General features: G+C 39.6%; 2 protein-coding genes across 2 annotated transcripts; both read left to right on the top strand.

The window, feature by feature from the left end:
- Positions 1-737: 737 nt before the first annotated feature.
- poli (polymerase (DNA directed) iota) lies at positions 738-8,317 on the top strand. Its single transcript, XM_083978479.1, has 10 exons — positions 738-917; positions 1,780-1,905; positions 2,031-2,195; positions 2,942-3,088; positions 3,273-3,509; positions 4,390-4,568; positions 4,707-4,798; positions 4,893-5,026; positions 6,220-6,443; positions 7,163-8,317. The coding sequence occupies exons 1-10, from the start codon at positions 824-826 to the stop codon at positions 7,940-7,942; spliced, it is 2,178 nt and encodes a 725-aa protein (XP_083834605.1). The 5' UTR covers positions 738-823; the 3' UTR covers positions 7,943-8,317.
- Positions 8,318-9,062: 745 nt separating this feature from the next.
- Positions 9,063-14,301, top strand: LOC310991230 (ras-related protein Rab-27B-like). The gene is made up of 6 exons (XM_083978863.1): positions 9,063-9,115; positions 10,802-10,974; positions 11,103-11,188; positions 11,988-12,091; positions 12,302-12,425; positions 13,417-14,301. The coding sequence occupies exons 2-6, from the start codon at positions 10,822-10,824 to the stop codon at positions 13,610-13,612; spliced, it is 663 nt and encodes a 220-aa protein (XP_083834989.1). The 5' UTR covers positions 9,063-9,115; positions 10,802-10,821; the 3' UTR covers positions 13,613-14,301.
- The last annotated feature ends 4,486 nt before the right edge of the window (positions 14,302-18,787 follow it).

The following is an 18,787-nucleotide window of genomic DNA, read 5'->3' on the forward strand; positions in this document are numbered from 1 at the left end:
TTTTTATTTTATTAAAAAAAAAAAAAAAAATTAGCTTATTATCCGTAAAATTTTAATGTATATATTTTGATGACACAAAGTAAATTGTCAATAGAATTAAATAAATACACACATTTTCGAGCCATAGGGCCTAAAAGTGTAGGCTGTAGATCGCGCTCTTGATGATCTTTATAATAATTTATGCACATTTTTTATTCACAAACAAATATTTGCTCCTAATGACTCAATTTTATTAACAACAGCAACAACAAGCAACACCTCACTAAGTTTTTCCCTGAAGCCTCTGACTGACCTCTTTTTTTTGTTTGTTTGTTTGTTTGCTGTTGCTGCTATGTAGCCTATTTTATTCTTTAGGCCTATCCAATTTTGCACCCATCTTAGCCTACCTTATTTATATTTTCTTTAAACTATATTTTTTATACAATGCTTTTAGTCCATTTGTGCGTTTTTTATGTGTTGTTCAGGATCAAGGCTCGCCGGTTCTGTACTATATCCTATTGCTCAGTAAAAAAAAATAAAAAGACACATTTATTTATTTACTTTTTACGTTACATGTTCTTTATAAAACGTTGATTTTAGTTCTACTATAATGGAAATAAAACAAATCCACATTTTGATTGGTTCATTGTGTTATAATCCCTCCCAGTCGACAGGTGGCGGTGTTGTACAAAACTGATCCGGGACCTGCAAACACAGAGGCGTCTCCAGCGTTTGGTTTGGTGCAATTTCCTCACTGCTGATAACACAACAACAACAGCGGTGTCATCTGGTTTTTAAGAAAACTAATTAATCTCCTAGACGGGACAGATTTGCGTTGTTTGTCATGGATAACAGTGAAGACGAGATGGAGGAGGATGAGACCGAGTGGAGGAGCAGCATTATGGACTCAGCAGCACCGCTCTGCACCACTAATGCTGGTAAAGTATGAAACCGAAACCAGCTGACTTTATGTAAAACAGGTAGGCTACCTACTTTGACATGCACAGAGAGGCACACAACTTTGACTATCAGCTATTTATATCTGGTTGAGTTCATTAAGTAGTAAGTAGTATTGGACATTTGAGAAGCAGGAAACAGCCAAAATGTTTACCACTGCAATGTTTATTAAAAGTTCCCACATCCGAGTTACTTTTTCTTTAACTAGCCTAATTAATCCTCTTGTTGTCCTCCTGGGTCAAGAAAGAAAGAAAGATGGAGGAAGGGAACAGATTGGATCAGGGAAGGAAGAAGAACGAAGGGAAAGAATAAGGGAGGATGTGAAAAGGATGGTGGGAAGAAGGAAGGGAGAAAGGAGGGAAAGAAGGATGGGCAAAGGGAACAGATTGGGTCAAGGGAGGAAGGGGAATGACGGTGGGAAGAAGGGAGAAAGGAGGGGAAGCAGGAAGGAGGAAGGGAGGAACAAAGAAAAGAGAGGAGTGGAGAAAGGAGGGAGGAAGGAGGGATAGAGAGAGAGAAGGAAGGGAGGAAAGAAGGACCATTGGAAACAGATTGGGTCAGTTTGACTCAGGACAACAGAAGGGTTAAGAAAGCTTTATGCACGAACCACAATTTTGCACTTGCACTTTGTCCTTTTACTCTCAGGGAAGTGTTATAATCCTCAACAAATGTGTTCAGCAGCATGCAGCAGCAGCAGCAGCAGCACCCTACTCTGTTCTCTGTTGCTCATCAGGTCATCAGGCTCCAGTGGTGTTAATAACCCTTAATTGGTTTTGATCATTTAAGATAAAATATTCTGAAGTGTGACGAGAATAAGGTTTCAACCGCCTATCTCTGTTTCAGGTCCGAGCCCGAGTAAGACATCGGGAGCAGCTGCTGTTCACAGAGTCGTTCTCCATTTTGACCTGGACTGTTTCTATGCTCAGGTGGAAATGATCAGAAACCCGGCGCTGAGAGAAGTCCCTTTAGGTAAAGACACTGAACAGAATTAAAAAAAAAAAAAAAAAGGCAGAATCGCACTTGTGTCTCTGTTTATGTCCAGGTCCAGGACGCTGCTGTTGTGGTACAGTCATCATTGTCTCTCACGTTGTCAGGTATCCAACAGAAATACATCGTAGTCACCTGTAACTACGTGGCCAGAGAGCTGGGTGTCACCAAACTGATGTCTGTGGCTGACGCTCAGGAGAAATGTCCTCAGCTGGTGCTGGTGAAAGGAGAAGACCTGACACACTACAGAGAAATGTCCTATAAAGTCACAGGTGGGCAATGCAACCACATTACATCCACAAATACAGCTAGGAGCTATGGTTAAAAAATGTTTTCAAACTGTCAGGTTTTAAAGAAATCTGAGTAGACTTTAGCCTTTCAATTTCTTCATACTGATCTTCAACAATTCAAGTAATTTCAAACCATTTCAGACTCTTCATAATGTTGTTTCATCTCTTCAAGATTTTTTCAGCAGTTTCTTAACTTAATTCAGCATTGTTTCAACAATTTATTCAGCTCATTCACCTCCCAGCTTTCAGCATTCACCCGTATTTCCTTCAGGAAATGCATTCTCTAGTTATTTCTTTATTTAATTTATTTAGATGCAAAACACACTCAGATGGTGTCAATAAATGTCTCATTTGCTGTTTTGTGGAGAATTGACATGTGGTTTTTAAGTTTGTTTGTTTGACACATAGAAAACCGAGAATTAGTTCAAAAAAAAAGAAAAAGAAAGAAAACGACAAAATGTCAGGTTCTGGTTTCACTCTGCCATTTTAGACTAGACTGCAGCTAAAACGAGATACTTTACATTTTGAGCAGGTGGCATTTTCTTCCCAGTTGCTAAAATTACATACTCCTTCTTTGTGACCGCTATGAATTTCCGCTTTGTTCAGCTCCTTTACACAAATAATCAGTGCAACAAGTCTGTATTGTTCATGAAGTTTTCCTTCACATCAAGTATATTTGCTTTTTCTGCGCTCACCTCACTTTACGTTTTTGTTTATCCTCCACTCAGGGCTCCTGATGTCCTACTGTCCACTGGTGGAGAGGCTCGGATTCGATGAAAACTTCGTGGACATCACGGAGATGATTGAGAGGAGACTAGCGCAGACGCCCGAGTCCACCAGCTTTTCATTTAAAGGACACGTCTACAACCATATCAGTGAGTGTCACAGTGCACAGTTTGTACATCTGGCTCATGGAAACCGGGAAACGAGCTGTGAAACAAGAAAACATTTGCATTGCACTTTCAGTTTCCCACTACATGACAAGTTCATGGGTTTGGAGGAGGCGCTGGTTTCACACCCACAGATAACATACGTCTCTGACTTTCTGTTTCCGCGCAGGTGCAGATGTCAAAGCCAGCGACTACCTGAGGCTGGCTTTAGGTTCACACATTGCAGCCGAGCTGAGAGAAGCCATCCACAGCAAACTGGGTCTGACTGGCTGCGCCGGCATCGCCACAAACAAGCTACTGGCCAAACTGGTGTCTGGCGCCTTCAAACCCAATCAGCAAACCACCCTGCTGCCGGAGAACCTCAGCGACATCATGGGCCGCCTGAGCAGCCTCCGCAAAGTCCCAGGTATAACAATGACAGGTTTATGTGGTCATCGGTTGATCTTTTTCATGATCGAGAGTTGCAGAGACTGTCGACATTTCTTCTGGAACCGTCACTCAACCAACCAACCACAAAGAGACTTAGAGTGACTCCAAAGTGTCACAAAACAACCTCAAAGAAAAACAAAACACCTTTAAAGACACACAAAGGGACTAAGAGATATAACATGACTATGAGGACATGCAAAATAAACACAGACACAAAAAAACTACAAAAAAAAACTCAAAACAGCCAGAAAGAGATAGATAAAACAAACACAAATAGACATAAAATGATGGAGGACAGACAAAGATATCAATACCTAATGCAAAAGATCAACAGAAAGACTGAAGAATGACCAAAAACAGAATTCAATTTAATAAACTTTATTTGTTCCCAGCTGGCAATACAAAGGATACATAGCGTAATATACATGAAAAAAATATATAAATACACAACAGTGACCACTACTGCGAGACAAATTATACACAGTCAGAGAAAAAACTAGGGCAAAGAAAAAGAAAAAAAATCAACAATGGTGTAAAACAAAACCTGTAATATTATAACGAGAGTATGAATAACAACAACAACGACAACATTTACCAGTACAAGCAAATAACTGACTGTACATATTTTGATAGACTCTCATCCTGGTGCAATCAGACCACAAAGAGACAGGACTGTCCCCAAAAATCAGCAAATTAACACAAATAGATGCAAAACAATCACAAAGATGTGTATGTGTTATGTTTTATGTTCCTGTCTGAGAGTCATGCTGCTATGTGGGGATGCTTTTTTTTTTTTTTTTTTTACAAGTCAGTGTCAAGTGTGGCAATAAATTTGGTTTCCTGTCACGTCTTCATAGGAGTTGGTCACCAGACTGCGAAGAGACTCCAGTCCCTGGGATTGGTCAGCATCCAAGACCTTCAGCTCTTCCCTCTGAACGACCTGGTGAAGGAGTTTGGAGACTCCGGTGCTCAGCGCCTGAAGGACCTGGTCAACGGCATCGACGACTCACCTGTCACTCCTACTGGGGCTCCGCAGGTATCGGAAGAAACCTTGATCGAACGATGCGTTATTGGAAATAGAGAATCAAGCATTAGAGACTGTAATTCAGTTTTGTCAGTCAGTTTTCTCTTCTCTTTTTTTTGATGAGACATTTACATATCCTTTATGTTTCAGTCTCTCAGTGATGAAGACTCCTTCAAAAAGATGTCATCAACTAAAGACGTCAAGGAAAAGATTCAACAGCTCTTGAGCAGTCTGGTGGAAAGGTCGGAGCCAGTTTCTCCATCTGCTCAACACCTCGTATCACTGAGTTCTTGTGGTTGTTTTACTTTATTATCTGCTTTACTTTAAAACAACCAGGATGAACAAAGACGGCAGGCAGCCTCAAACCTTCCGGCTCACCATCCGCAGATACTCGGCAACCAACAAGTGGTTCAGTCGTGAGAGCCGCCAGTGTCCGATCCCCAACCACATAGGACAGAGGATCATCTCAGGTAAGGAGACAAAAGCAAACAGCACAGGTTTAAGTTTCTGGAGTGTGTGAGTGTGACGTAATATCATCATGAGATGACACACTTTGCACATGTGTGTGTGATTTTCAGGAATCCCTTTACGGTTTCCCTCCGTCTTATAGAATATTTTAGCATATTTCAGCTCACTGTTTCTGTTTTACGACCCACAAAGATTTCACTTTGATTCACTGTCACACTTCTTCATCATCGGCGGTGCTTTCCTACAAAAAGCAGAAAGCTGTTTTCAGAGAAATAAACCATGTACAGTAGCAAGAAGAAACATCTTTTACAGCAGGTTGAAAATGATGATGATGGACTTTTTCGAGTTCATTTTCTCATCATTTCACTTCCAGGGGAAACAATTCTTGTCAAAAACAACCCATTTTAACTGCGCTACAGTACTGGCTGCCCATATGTTTTAGGATCCATTTTAAAATGATTTTATTTGTTTTTAAGTCTCTTATTGGCCTCGCCCTAGCATATCTCTCTGAGCTGTTAGAGCCATGTGCTCCTACACGCCCTCTTTCTGCTCCTGAAAGTCCCCAAAATGACAAGTAAGCTCAGAACGGACCGAGCTAATTTTTATGTGCTGTGCTTTAAATCATTTTTATATAGTGTTATTATTATTTTTTTTTAAGTATATTTTTTTGCTTTTTTGCCTTTATTTGACAGTACATAGTGAGATAGACAGGAAAGGGGGAGGCAGAGATAGGGGGAATGACATGCAGGAAACGTCTGCCCGGCGCGAGATTCGAACGTTGAGGACTGCAGCCTCTACATGGAGCGGCCGCCTTAACCACTGCGCCACGGATCGCCCCTATTTTTATTGTTTTTATTCTGTTTTGTTTTATGTACATTTTTATGTCTTATGCCGATTGTATATTCTATATATTTAATTTTGTACAGCACTTTGGTCCACTGGGTTTTTAAAGTGCTTTATAAATAAAGTTACTATATTATGGTATGAACATGTAGCTTTGTAAAACAACGGCTTATAAACTGATAAGTTTTAAGTCAATTGTGATTTTATGGTTCTACTAGGTCATTAAACACAAAACAGAAGCCAAAGGAAAGTCTGAGAAGATTCTCAATTGAGCGTATATTTAGCTGTGCCATATCAGAACTTTGAAAAACTACAAACTATAGATTTTATAATTATTGTTTTCTCTGTAAAGTCTCTCCAGGCAGCAGCGACGACGCCGTGCTCCAGCTGCTCCCGTTGGCCATGAAGCTCTTCCACAAGATGGTGGACAGTGCTGCTTCCTTCCACCTCACCCTCATTAACGTCTGCTTCAGTAACCTGCAGACCAGGGGAGCTGCCGTCAGCGGGAAGGGAGCAATTACATCGTTCTTCACGGTGTCTCCCAGAAAAGCAGAGACGTGCTCGACACAAAACCAGGTGAAGTTACGCTCGTTTTAACTTTTCACACCATTCTCCTTCAGGATATCTGCAGGGCTGAAAATAAGTTTTAAAAAGCAATGGGCTCAGTTTTTGTCTCATAAAAAGCTTTAGAAGAAACTAAAAAGTCTGAAATTAAATTTACAAAAGTCTTAAATACTTTGTCGTGCCTGCTGCAGGGAGTGATGTTAGTTATAAAAGGTTTTTGTTTCTGATTTCATGCTCTCAGGGAACATTAGACACCACTCAAGGCTGCAACTTATTTATTTTCATCATCAATTAATGTATTATTAGTTAATTGTTGGACTATGAAATGTCAGTCCAAAGATAAACAGGTTACTCTTATGTATATGGCAAAGAAAAGCTACATTGTTTGTTGCATTTTATTGCCACTTATTAGAACCAAGGTTGCATTGATTTTCATTTAAAACCTCAGCAATTACTGTCCAGGCTGCACTGTCCCCTCTGGCTCTCCATCGTGCTTTTACATTATGAGTGGTGTGATCATGAGACTCTTATTGATTTGTATGTTAAATATTATACAGAGGATCTGAAAAATCTTAAATTTGATTTGGTGAACCTGCAGTAAACGTATTCCTCTCATTCACCACGTGCTGTTTCTGTGCTTGCAGATTTTTTTTTTTCCCTTCTTAGAAATAAGGTTAGCTCTCTAAATTTCCTGAAACCACTTGTGCTCCTCCTCCCTCCTTCTCCAATAGAGTGATTCCTCTCAGGGCGGAGAAAGTCGCTGCTTGGATCGTCGGTTCGACACGGACGGGGCGATTACTCAACGGCCTTTACAACAAGCGGTAACCACGAAAAGCCCTCGTAGCTCTGAGGAGGCATTACATGGTCTTGATCGGAAACAAAGTGCTGTTGTTGCAGTAGAAGACCCTCCGCTTCAGACAGAGTGCAGCAGCACAGAGAGGTCAGAAACAAACAACACTGCAACACATCCATCGCACCCAGATTTTGACCCGGAGGTTTGCAAGAATCCCCCCGAGGAAATCCGAAAAGAGCCGTTATCTCCTTCCTACGTAAACTCCCTCCCCAGCTCCTCCACCGGCGCGCCCCGCTCAACAACACGTTCATTTACAGACTCGCCGAATACTGAGGGCATTAAAGAGGCCGTAAACGAATTGGATCCATCTTACAGAGCGGCCACAGTGAAGCCCCAGAGGCCTCCGAGCACAACTGCACTTCCAGGAGAGTACGTCATGGAAGAAGGCAGACTGTCATTCCCCCGGTCTCCTGACTGCCAGTTCCCGGGAAATGTGGACCCTGAGGTGTTTTCTCAGCTTCCGCCGGATGTTCAGAAAGAGCTGATGTCTGAGTGGAAGCAGCAGAGGCCGGTGCTGAAGATGCCGGTGCTGAAGATGCCGGTAGGTAAGATCCCCTCGTCCAGGAAACCGGGGAGAAGCCTGACGACCAAAGACAGAAAGACTGCAAGGAAAAGCAGCCAGAGCAACAGTCTGTTGAAGTATTTCAAACCTGGTTAGAGGGAGAGAACTCACAAAATACTAAAATAAAGAATATTTAAGCTTTAATTTCCTGTTATTGAGCTGTTCTCATGTGCTGCATACAGGGAGTAAACAAAATAAAAGAGATTATAAGTCTATTTATCAGCCCATCAACAGGTAACAATGTTGTGAGGCTTTTTGTTTTTTGTCAAAAAGGCACAACACATATGGAAGACCATAGGTGTCATGAAAAATGCAAAATAATGTAGCGTAACGTTAGATTAAAATCAAGGAAGAATTGCGGTTATATGTAGATGCACACTAACATTAAACAATAAGATTCAATTCCCTCATTAATGAGCAAAGTTGTTAAATGGGATTTAAGAAATTGGGAAGTGGAAAATAAGAAATAGAAATCTGAATCCGCTCAACAACACGTGAGGGTACATACTGTACCTATTTTCATTATATATTTATTTAATTAACACTTTATTTTTTGTAAAGCTGCTGTGAGGTAATGAAAGTGGATGTTTATTTTCTACCTGTGCCTTTGTCCCGCTGACAATCATGAGAAAAAACAAAGAAACAGCTTTTTTTGTAAAATACTTTGGTGATTTATTTTCTCCAGATTCAGCACTTGTTTGGAAATAAAGATATTGTCGTTGATGAAGCCAAGACGAATTTCTTTGAACGTCAAAACATGAACATGAATGTAAATCTTCCCTTTTACCTGAGGTGACCTCATTATGTTACCTTTTTCAAACATGGATCAAAGTTAAGTCCAAAATCTTAAGACTTTTAGCTTCAGCTTCATTGTTTTCTTACTTTTTTCACATTGTTTCGAGGAGCAGGATTAATCCGCTCAGCCTCTGGAAGTGGGGCCCGTACTTACTTTGGCTGGACGATTTCCACTGAAATCCACAGAGGCTCACATTATTTGTCGAAAGGGGGACACAATCCAGTTTTCAAAGAGCCTTTTTTTTTTTTTTTGCCCACCCCCCCTCATGAGAAATACCAGAAAACACAAGGTCTGTAAGCACGGCCCTGCTCGGTCCTCGCTGGCATGAAACTCCTCCCTGGATCACATGTAAGAAGGGGGGAAAGGTTCAGGATCTACTATATGCCATCGCATCATGATAGTGATTATTTTATTTAGTCAGGACAAGTTGCGGGACCTCTGAATGGACTTTGGCACTTGCTGCAGATAGACTGGTAAGAAGCTTAGTCATTATTTCTTCAGATTTTAAGCAACTGTGATTCTGTATCATGTTTACTGGGAAAAATCTGACTGTGCTGCCTTGAGTATTTTTTTAGGAAATCTCCAATTAATAGATTGATGGGTGGTGATTGGTTTCTGTTAAACGCTGCTGTAGGTTAAAACATGTCATTACTCAGCTTCTCCTTACTCTGCTGATTGAAAAGAATCTAATACCATTAATCATACACATGGGACATGACTCCAGATTCAAAGCACAGGTAGTATCCTGTGTCCTGTCACTGCTGTGGTTGCATGATGGTCAGTCATTTCTGAATGCACCTACATAATAATGATGATTTAGCTTTATATAGAATAATACAAATGGTATTCTTTGAGATCATATGTTTGTTTGTGCCCATGTGGTATCTCAACCAATCTCTTACATAATCAAGTCTGATTTTCCATGCTGTTTTTATTGGCCTTGCCAAGTGAAAGCGAAGCATCGCAGTGACCTGAGTGGTGTCATACGGCGTTGAGCTGTCTGCCCATAGCCCCCGAGGTCGATAAAGGGAGTTCTGTCTGCCAAACACTGCCGAGCTTTTTTTCACTCAGCAAAAGTCAAGAGGAAAACTCTGGAGAGGCATTTGACTGCTCATGTGGAAGCCAGCTCTAGTCATGTGCTCGTCCCTCTCTGATCATTGACTAATGAGTGGGGAGTCATGACGTCCCGTTACGCCCGTGTGAACCAACAGGCATCTGCCCACGGGCCCCAAATTCACTTCATATCAGTTGGTTCTACATAATTTGATTAACAGCAGATTTGTTAGTGGAATAAAGGTCCCTCCATCTTTTCACCACGGTCTTAAAAACAGACCAAATCCAGTCTTAAGACCTGAGCAGTTTTACTTTAAATTGGGTCTGTTGGTGTTTGAAAAGATTCAAACTGCTTCAATTTTTTAAGTTTCAAGTTATTTATACTACATAAAAAATATGGCATTCTTCTATTCATAGAGTATTGACATTATTGCTTCATTGTTATTATGTACATGTTTCAAGTTTTTTTAACTTTGACCTGAGCTGTGCTGAACTACTGTATATGTGGACACGGCCAACACTGAGTCTACTCAGGTTTCTGTATTAACTGTATAAAAGACAATTACCCTTATATTAAGACCAAGGATAAAAACAAAAAAAGGAACGATTTGTGAAATATTAGGCTGCAAAACAAAATTGTTACAAAACTGTAGTAATTACTATTGTAATAAAGGAAGGCAGTTTTGGAGGTGTACCACAGGGCAAGACTTATGTTTTATGAATATGTGAATACAATTTAATGCTGCACCCAGTAATTACTTTCATTCTCAAGGGGTCTGACAGTTGTTTTTTAGTGTTTAGTCTATAAAATGAAAGAAAATAGTTGTCATTATTCCTCAAAACTGCAGTAAACATGTTCACATCTTAGTTTTGTCTGACAACAATGTTTACTATCATTGAAACTAGTAGAAACTATTCAGATAATAATCAGTTTGATTAATCAGCTAATCGTTTCTGCTTTAAAGTTGGCCTGCTGGTTGGTAGCCCCTCTGAGACCACCCTTTCTCGCTTAGAGGAAGTTTCTCTGCTAAGTTTTATGGCTTGGTTTGGTACATGATGCATCAAAACCAGCGAAGCATTGTACTGTGAGTCCAACTCTGTGGCAGGTTGAGCACTCAGCTGCACCATGGCTGAATGGGACTACGACTATCTGATCAAGCTGCTGGCTCTGGGAGACTCTGGGGTGGGGAAGACCACCTTCCTCTACAGGTACACCGACAACAAGTTCAACCGCAAGTTCACGACCACAGTGGGCATTGACTTCAGGGAAAAGAGAGTGGTGAGTGCAAGAAGACCTTTATGGACACAGATAAGGCCTAAAATGCGTTATTTTATTTTTTTAAATCTGTTATTTAAAGATTTTATTAAGATTTTGTGTGGATTATTGTGGTTTGTGTTTTGGATCAGATGTACACAGGGACAGGTGCTGATGGGACGACTGAGAGGAACTTCAAAGTCCACCTTCAGCTCTGGGACACAGCAGGACAAGAGAGGTAAAGCTAACCTCATGTTCATATTTGTCTTTATATACCTGTTTGTTTAAAGCCCCATGTATAGGAGTAGTGAAATATATTCCTCTGGTGACTGCTGGTGCTACTGTATTAGTGAACGCTGTTATCCTTTACTGCCAATATATTCAAAGCTGGGGCTGCTGGGAAGAAATGTGCTGAAGGAAAGAAACTTATTGACGAGGATTAGCAAATGATCCTTCAAAGAAATAATCTGAATAATTCAAGAAAATGCTGTAATCACAAAAAAAAGTCTCAAAAGAGCTGAAATAGGTTCTTTTAAATGCAACTTAACTCTGAACTGGTTGTTGTACCAAATGAAAACCCACCTCCACTCAAGTCTTCTACAGTGCACCACACTGTAATCACCATATGATTAAGTCTGAATTTGTATTTTAGTTTTGGATTCATTTCTTCTTAAACAAGGGGAAGTCACTCTTCGGTGAAATGCCGACAACTCAAAGATCTGAGGACGTCCCAGTCCATGAAAGAACCACCGGTTTAATGTTTAACAAAGCTGTAGATTGTCATAAGTAAAGTATTACAAAATACATAAAAACAACTTGTTTGACATAGTTAACAGGTAAATTCAGCAACAGTAAAGATCAATTCCTCAAGTCCATTCCCATGATTGTTGACGAACTTTCATGTCAACCGGGCCGTCAGTTGTTGGGATTTTCCAGTCTGGACCAAACGGTTGACTGATAGCTGATTTGTAGCGTGGTTAAAAACCTCATCATGGGCGTTTCATGCTGAAAAACAAAGGCTGCTCATCTGTTTTCAGGTTCCGCAGCCTCACCACAGCTTTCTTCAGAGATGCCATGGGTTTCCTGCTGATGTTCGACTTGACCAATCAGCAAAGTTTCCTCAACGTCAGGAACTGGATGAGTATGTGCGGCCTCAGCAGTCTGCTCTGCTGCGGATCAATACGCTTTTTGGATCAATGTTTTCTCTCCTTTCTCGCCACTGAGAGCGAGATGCAAAGTCGCCTTTGTCGGTGATAACCTTGACTAAGGGAGTTTCTGAGCAGACTTTCAAGTTCACTCATGCATGTCAATTTGCATTACATGGGTTTTAAATGACTCCCTTTGTGTTCAGGTCAGCTACAGGCCAACGCGTACTGTGACAGTCCGGATATCGTGTTGGTGGGCACCAAGGCCGACCTCAGAGACATCAGGGATGTTCACGGCAGGCAGGCCAGAGATCTGGCCGACAGATACGGGTGAGGCTCAGAGTCTGTGCTATTGTTTGTCAGTTATGTTAAATATGTGAGTTATGTTAAGGGAAGGGTGTGAGATGAGATGAATATCACTCAATTTCCTCTTTTTGACAACACTTTGACCCAAGTTTCTCTGATCATTTACTGAAATGTTTCCCCAGATCCTGTTGAAAGACATGGATCAAATTTAGAGCGAAGAAATATTTGTAACTGTTCTCACATCTGAGCTACAAACACATGACAGAGGAAAGACATCATGCTTCCCCTGATGCTTTCTGTGTAAAGCATTTTAGGATCAATACATGTCTGCAATAGATATTGACACAGAGTTGGCTCAGTCATGTGACACAAAATTTAACCAAATGTCTTTATTTTCCCTCTTTTATCTACATTTCTGCCATGGTTTGCCTTTGTAACTTTGGCGCAGAGTCTCTTATATTTATCTTCAAAGGAGTCCAATCAAAAGGGTCAAAGATTATTCAGTACTTTCGGGCTTGTGCACAAAATGGGGTCAACGAGGTGACATGAATTAAACAAACTTGTGTAATTATTTCATGTATTACTTATTTTCGCCTCCTCCATTTTGTGATTGGTTTTTTAAATTAATTATGTATAATATTTAAAAAAAAAAACAATTTGATGAACGCTGCCCTCTAGCACTAGTTCACCACAGGATGGTGCTACTGAGCCATTTTCACCCCTGCTGCTCCTGGATCTGTTGTTAGGACAACACAACTGAAAATAATCATAAACCACAATCACATTGATTATTAGTTGTACTTCTTTACAGAATCATTAAATATCCACCCAGCTAGCTACAACACAGATATAATGATATAACATATGATAATACAGTTTGCATGCATTATTCATAGTTTTGATACTTCCAATACATTGTATTTCTACATTTTTAATGCAGTACATGTTCTTCAGTAACTAATGTAGATTCTTCCTCGACCACCACCTCAATAACTCCTCTTTCTGTTTACCTCAGCATCCCCTACTTTGAGACGAGTGCAGTGACGGGCGTTGAGGTGGAACCGGCCGTGACCGCCCTGCTGGGCCTGGTGATGAAGAGGATGGAGCACAGCACATACGGCGGCGGCGGCCCGGGCCCTGAACCCAACGGCAGCTTCACCGCCAGCCACGAAGTACAGGAGGCTCCAGTGAGGAGGAGGTGCGCCTGCTGATCTCTTCCACCTCGAGCAGCCACTGCCCTGCCGAGTGACACTGCAGTTTGAGATGCCACTGTTTTATTGGGGCTTGACTATAAGGTGACTGCTAGGTAAGGCAGACGATCAGCCGACAATCAACAAAAAATATGATCTATACTTCACACGTCTGTTTCACTTAAAGCAATATTGTTATCACAGTGTAAATTCTCTCTCAATATCTTCTATTTATTCATCACATATGAGAAAAAGGAAGGACAGGAGGAGTAAAAGTTGTTTATAAAAACTGAATATAGGTGTAAAAATGTTTTAACTGTGTATCTATGGGTGAAAAAACACTGAAACCACAAAAAGAAAAGCCTCAGAAGGATTTACAGTCAATTTGTTAATCTGTCCATTTTTTGCAGGTCCAAGTCGAATAATTAATTCAGTATATCATAGTAGTTATGGCTATATGCTGGCGATATTATCCATATTGGTTTTTCCACCATATTTTCATAATTTAAGGACTTGTCCATATTATATTTTATGTGCTATTAAAGGATATTACAAAGTCTCAGATTTATATGTAAGAACTCAGCAGGAACCCTTTTTAAAGACACACACACACAAAATCATCTTCAAATGAGTCATGTCCGAGAAAAATACTGTTTTTATTTGACACATTGAGGCATTGATGGAAGGAGTATGCAGGCACATAACGTATATTTATCATGGAGTATAATCTAAAAACATTTAAGACATGGTTACATTTCTTATATGGATGATCGTTTTTGTTTAAGAACAACCAAGATAGCACAGTCCCTTACATGATTTATGACTTTTATACGACATGTACATAAGCAGCCAAGCTTTTTTATGCATTATGGAACGAAGTTGCCATGCAGATCGAACACAAGTACAAGAATGTTAAAGGGTTGTTGGAATGAGTCCTGTATAGTGCTGCATTTAGAATAAAGACAATTTATGTTAAGATTATGTATGTCACTGTCTGGTCATTTTAATGTAACACACAAAAAGCTATACCAGTTTTCTGACTGGAATTACGATCATCACAGACTTTGATAGCTTCATTATCGCTTAGACACATTCTACACAATGATCTTAAAAAATTAAGAGAAACTCTTTTGGGAGAAGGAAAATGTCTATCATTCATGTCAGTGCCAGTGCATTTTTCAAACAAACCATAACTACAGTACAGGAGCACATTCATGGAGTCACAAATAAATTCCACCACATCACTTTGGCTGAAGCCAAAAAAAAAGAAAAATAAGAAAATGTAAAAAAAAAAAAAAATCTTGTGAAAAAAGTGAAATTCAGAAATTCAACAAAGGGATATTCCATTTGCCTGCAATACTTAGTGTGAGTTGTCATCATACAGCTTTGAAAATCCCAAATTGATCTGTACCATCGCCCCTTTGAACACATGTCTTTGGTGTACAACACATTCCTAATGGAGAGACTAAATCATTCTTAAATGAACACATCTATGACATCAATTCGGTGGCCTCAGATTTTCATGGCTGTTGTGGTGACTGCACTGTGATTTAGAGACGAGACACATAAGTTAACTATCTGAAATGTGAATCTTGCCTAACGACACAAGACAAAAAAACGCTTTGTGTGTGGGACAGGATGGCAACCAAATTGCCCGCCTCGCCAAATCTGAATGAGCACAAAAGCACACACAACATCTGGGGAGTGTGAATGACTGCATTGCTCTGTGTACTAAACATCAGCCGAAGCCAGAATTTGAAACAAGGAGCACATGTTGCAGAGTCATGAGACGGTCATATGGCCAGCTTGCACTGTTTGGGCCTGGTCGTCTTCAACCCTGTATCCACCAGTCTGCTTCAGTCTGGTATGATGGGGTGGACTGTTTTTGAAAACCCAAGATTATCTACACTTATAAAAAATAAAGCTTGTTCATTTTTAAGTTGATCTGTAGAGGTTTGGTCCCATGTGGAATATAGCAGTAGGTTTATTTTATTATAGCCTTCAAACATCTGTCATACAAAGACACTGGTGATATTCATGAGGAATACACCGGTGATATTCATGAGGAATACACCATCAGGAATACAAACAATAGCAAATAACTAAATTTTACCCTCAAAACAATCTTCAGAAAAAGGTTGTATAAAACTAGCCTAAAAGATTTGTTAGTGCCTTACATGCAATGTCATTTAAATGGTTCATGCTTTTTTTTATACAAGATGCAATAAGTCATATAACATTCATTAATTTCCGTTTTATGTCACAAATACTGGAATTGATATGGTTACATGATGAATAACTTTCCCCCAGTTCATCAAAAGCAAATAGTGTACTCTCTGTTTTTGTGTAATTGAAATAGTGGTAAACCTCAAGATCAGTTATTGTATATTGAATAATTGAAGAAACCCAAATGTCACATTTCCTGATGTTTTTAGCCATGCTAGCGCCATGATTTAGGTCACAAAATGGTCTTAATGTGGTCAAACATTGCACTTTTGTCTCATTATTGGTAAGTTATTGAAAAATTTACCCAAGCCATTTCTCACTGATTCAAGGACTTTGTTTTCTGGAGACTGCTGCAGCTGTTCGTTTACTGTAAGTGGATATTTATTCACCACTACATTAGAACAGGTTTTGCCACAAAAACTAGTTCCTATGTAAATATTAATCAGTTATTTACACCAACTAAACTGCTGGGTGTACTAGCTGTCGCAAAGCTAACAGAACTAGCTGATGCAGCTAACATTAGCTTGCAGATACATAAACCTGTTACTAGACTGAAGATTAAAAGTGATAATATAGAAAATTTGGTTCAAAAGTCTGTTATCACACTGTTCAATAATGTGAACTTGACAAATTTTAAATTACATTTCACAAAAATAACACTATAGCTCAAATTACAAAATGTTATGTTGGTAACGTTGCACTTGATGGCCAAATAGCAGTTTGGCTAGCATAATTGGATATTTAGAAATCACGCTAAACTGCATTAACTATTAACTCTCAAACATAAACATATTTTTTTATGCAAATAAATAAACAAAGTCATATCTAACTACATTTACAAACGACTGACAGTTGTTTATCTCCACAAAACGTTTGGAAGTTGTGGTAACATTAGCTCTGTCATTAACAAAGTTAAGATATTGGGTTTTAAAGGGAAATAGTGTTTTTGTTAGACTCAATTGAGAAGATTAATACCACTCTCATGTATGTTCAGTGTGAAACTGGAGCGAGCAGCTAGTTAGCTTAGCTTAGCACAAAAAGTGCCTAGTCCTAGCTCTTTCCAAAAGTAGCAAATTCCACCAACCCGCACCTTTAAACTAAGCCCATTGATTCACAAGCTCTACCTAATTAATTTATAATCTGTACAAAAAATGTGTGTAATAATGACAAGCTGTGGTTGATAAAGAACAAAAATACAACAAAATGAAACATCTGGCCCTATGACTGTCTGTCCCATAAGCTTCAAATGCAGCACATCTGCACGGTCCAGATGTGGACATAGCTTCTGTTTTATGTGGGTCAAGGCGAATATTAAGCAAGAATTATCTTGCTGCCAGCATTACTAGTTATTTGACAGCAGCAGCGACTCCCTGAAGTCTTGTTGTCACCATAAGGTTAAAACCAGATTGAGCAACCCACAAGATTGAAAATAAATAAGTTGATTAGAATTTAGGAGGAACTTCATGCACAAACCTAGGAATGGATTTTTATGAATAGCCAACAACCTCAGTCCCTGTTTGTTACTCTAATGTCCCGACATTACATCACAAAACAAAGTGAAAAATAAAAATCTGGAAAAACCCAGAAGGTTTAATGAAACCATCAAAACTTTCAAGAAACGTCAATGCCAGGCTCAATTTGTGCAACATGAGCCAAACTTTAAAAATGTCACTACTGCTAATGGTAGCCTATTACGGTACTTTAGATTATTTTTGAAATTTTAAAAACAAAACAATATAAATATCCCATTTGAGTTATAAGGAGATACTATGTGATTTCCATCTTACCGGACAGGAAGAGTAGCAACCCGAGGAAACAGGTTGAAAAAAGCGTTTTTGAAATCTAATTGTAGGCTATGATTAATATTTAGTCCACAGCATGAGGACTAAATATTATCTTTGATTATCTTCCAGCATTCACACTAATCAGAAAACCAGCAGTAGCCTAAGTGTCATTAGGTTGATTCAAAGATAGAAGGGTTTTTATGTGTTTTGGAAAACTGCAACTCTGCGACTTGAATGTAACCGCTAGCGTGGCTGTAGACTTGTACTCTTATAGGAAGGTATTTCAAAATGTCCGATTCAGCTTCAGAACCTAATGTAGGCCGATACCACTTTCTTAAATTCGTCTGTATTGTAATGAGCACATATGCTTTCTGCTTCCTGACCATGAATTTTATGGCTTGTTGTTGGAATGTTGATTGTTATTCCAAAAATTTGAAGAATCTCAACAAAATTTGAAGTGGACAGTCATACCGTCGACAGAGAATAAAAGACACACCAGTATATCATATGTGTGTGTGTATGTGTATATATCTCTCTATAATACATATGTGGAGATATAGGCTACAGTCTTGTAAACATATACCATCTTCCAGAGCAGTGCAGATTGTCTGACACCTCTTGGGGGGCGGGGGAAAGGCCTGAAAACAGGAACTGCGCCTCTGTTGAGGCATTGAATCTGATTACAAAAAAACACTGATCTAACTCCTTCCCTGAGATTGGGCAGTGATTTCAGTGTACAGAATCAGTATACTGTTGTAGAAGGCGATAAATCTACCAATACTGTATTAAACAGAACTGAAAGATTCGACTCTCTGAATATCCCCTGCGGACTCCAGTTAAAATGGACGTTTGTTCTTGTTCAAGCTGTTTAGCCACGGCCAGCAGCCATGCAAAGGAAACTAATGGAAGCAACTGAGCAGCATAAAAAAAAAATCCTAACTGTACCGAACACAACAATATACCGAATGGGTCTGTGATCGATATCACGGGTGAGCCTGACATCTTCATGTGAAATCGCAGCGTGACGTGATGAGTCTATGTCTGGAGAATGAGGGTGTCATAAATTGCCTTAACACTTATCATGCAATGTGGGGGTCACAACAGAAGTTTTGAACTGAGCTGATGTAGTATCTGGGTCACGGGCTGTGGAGTCAACCTCTTAAACCATCCAACACTCATTGTGTGT

The sequence above is a fragment of the Trachurus trachurus genome, assembly GCF_905171665.1.
Source record: "Trachurus trachurus genome assembly, chromosome: 9".
Taxonomy (NCBI): Eukaryota; Metazoa; Chordata; class Actinopteri; order Carangiformes; family Carangidae; genus Trachurus; species Trachurus trachurus.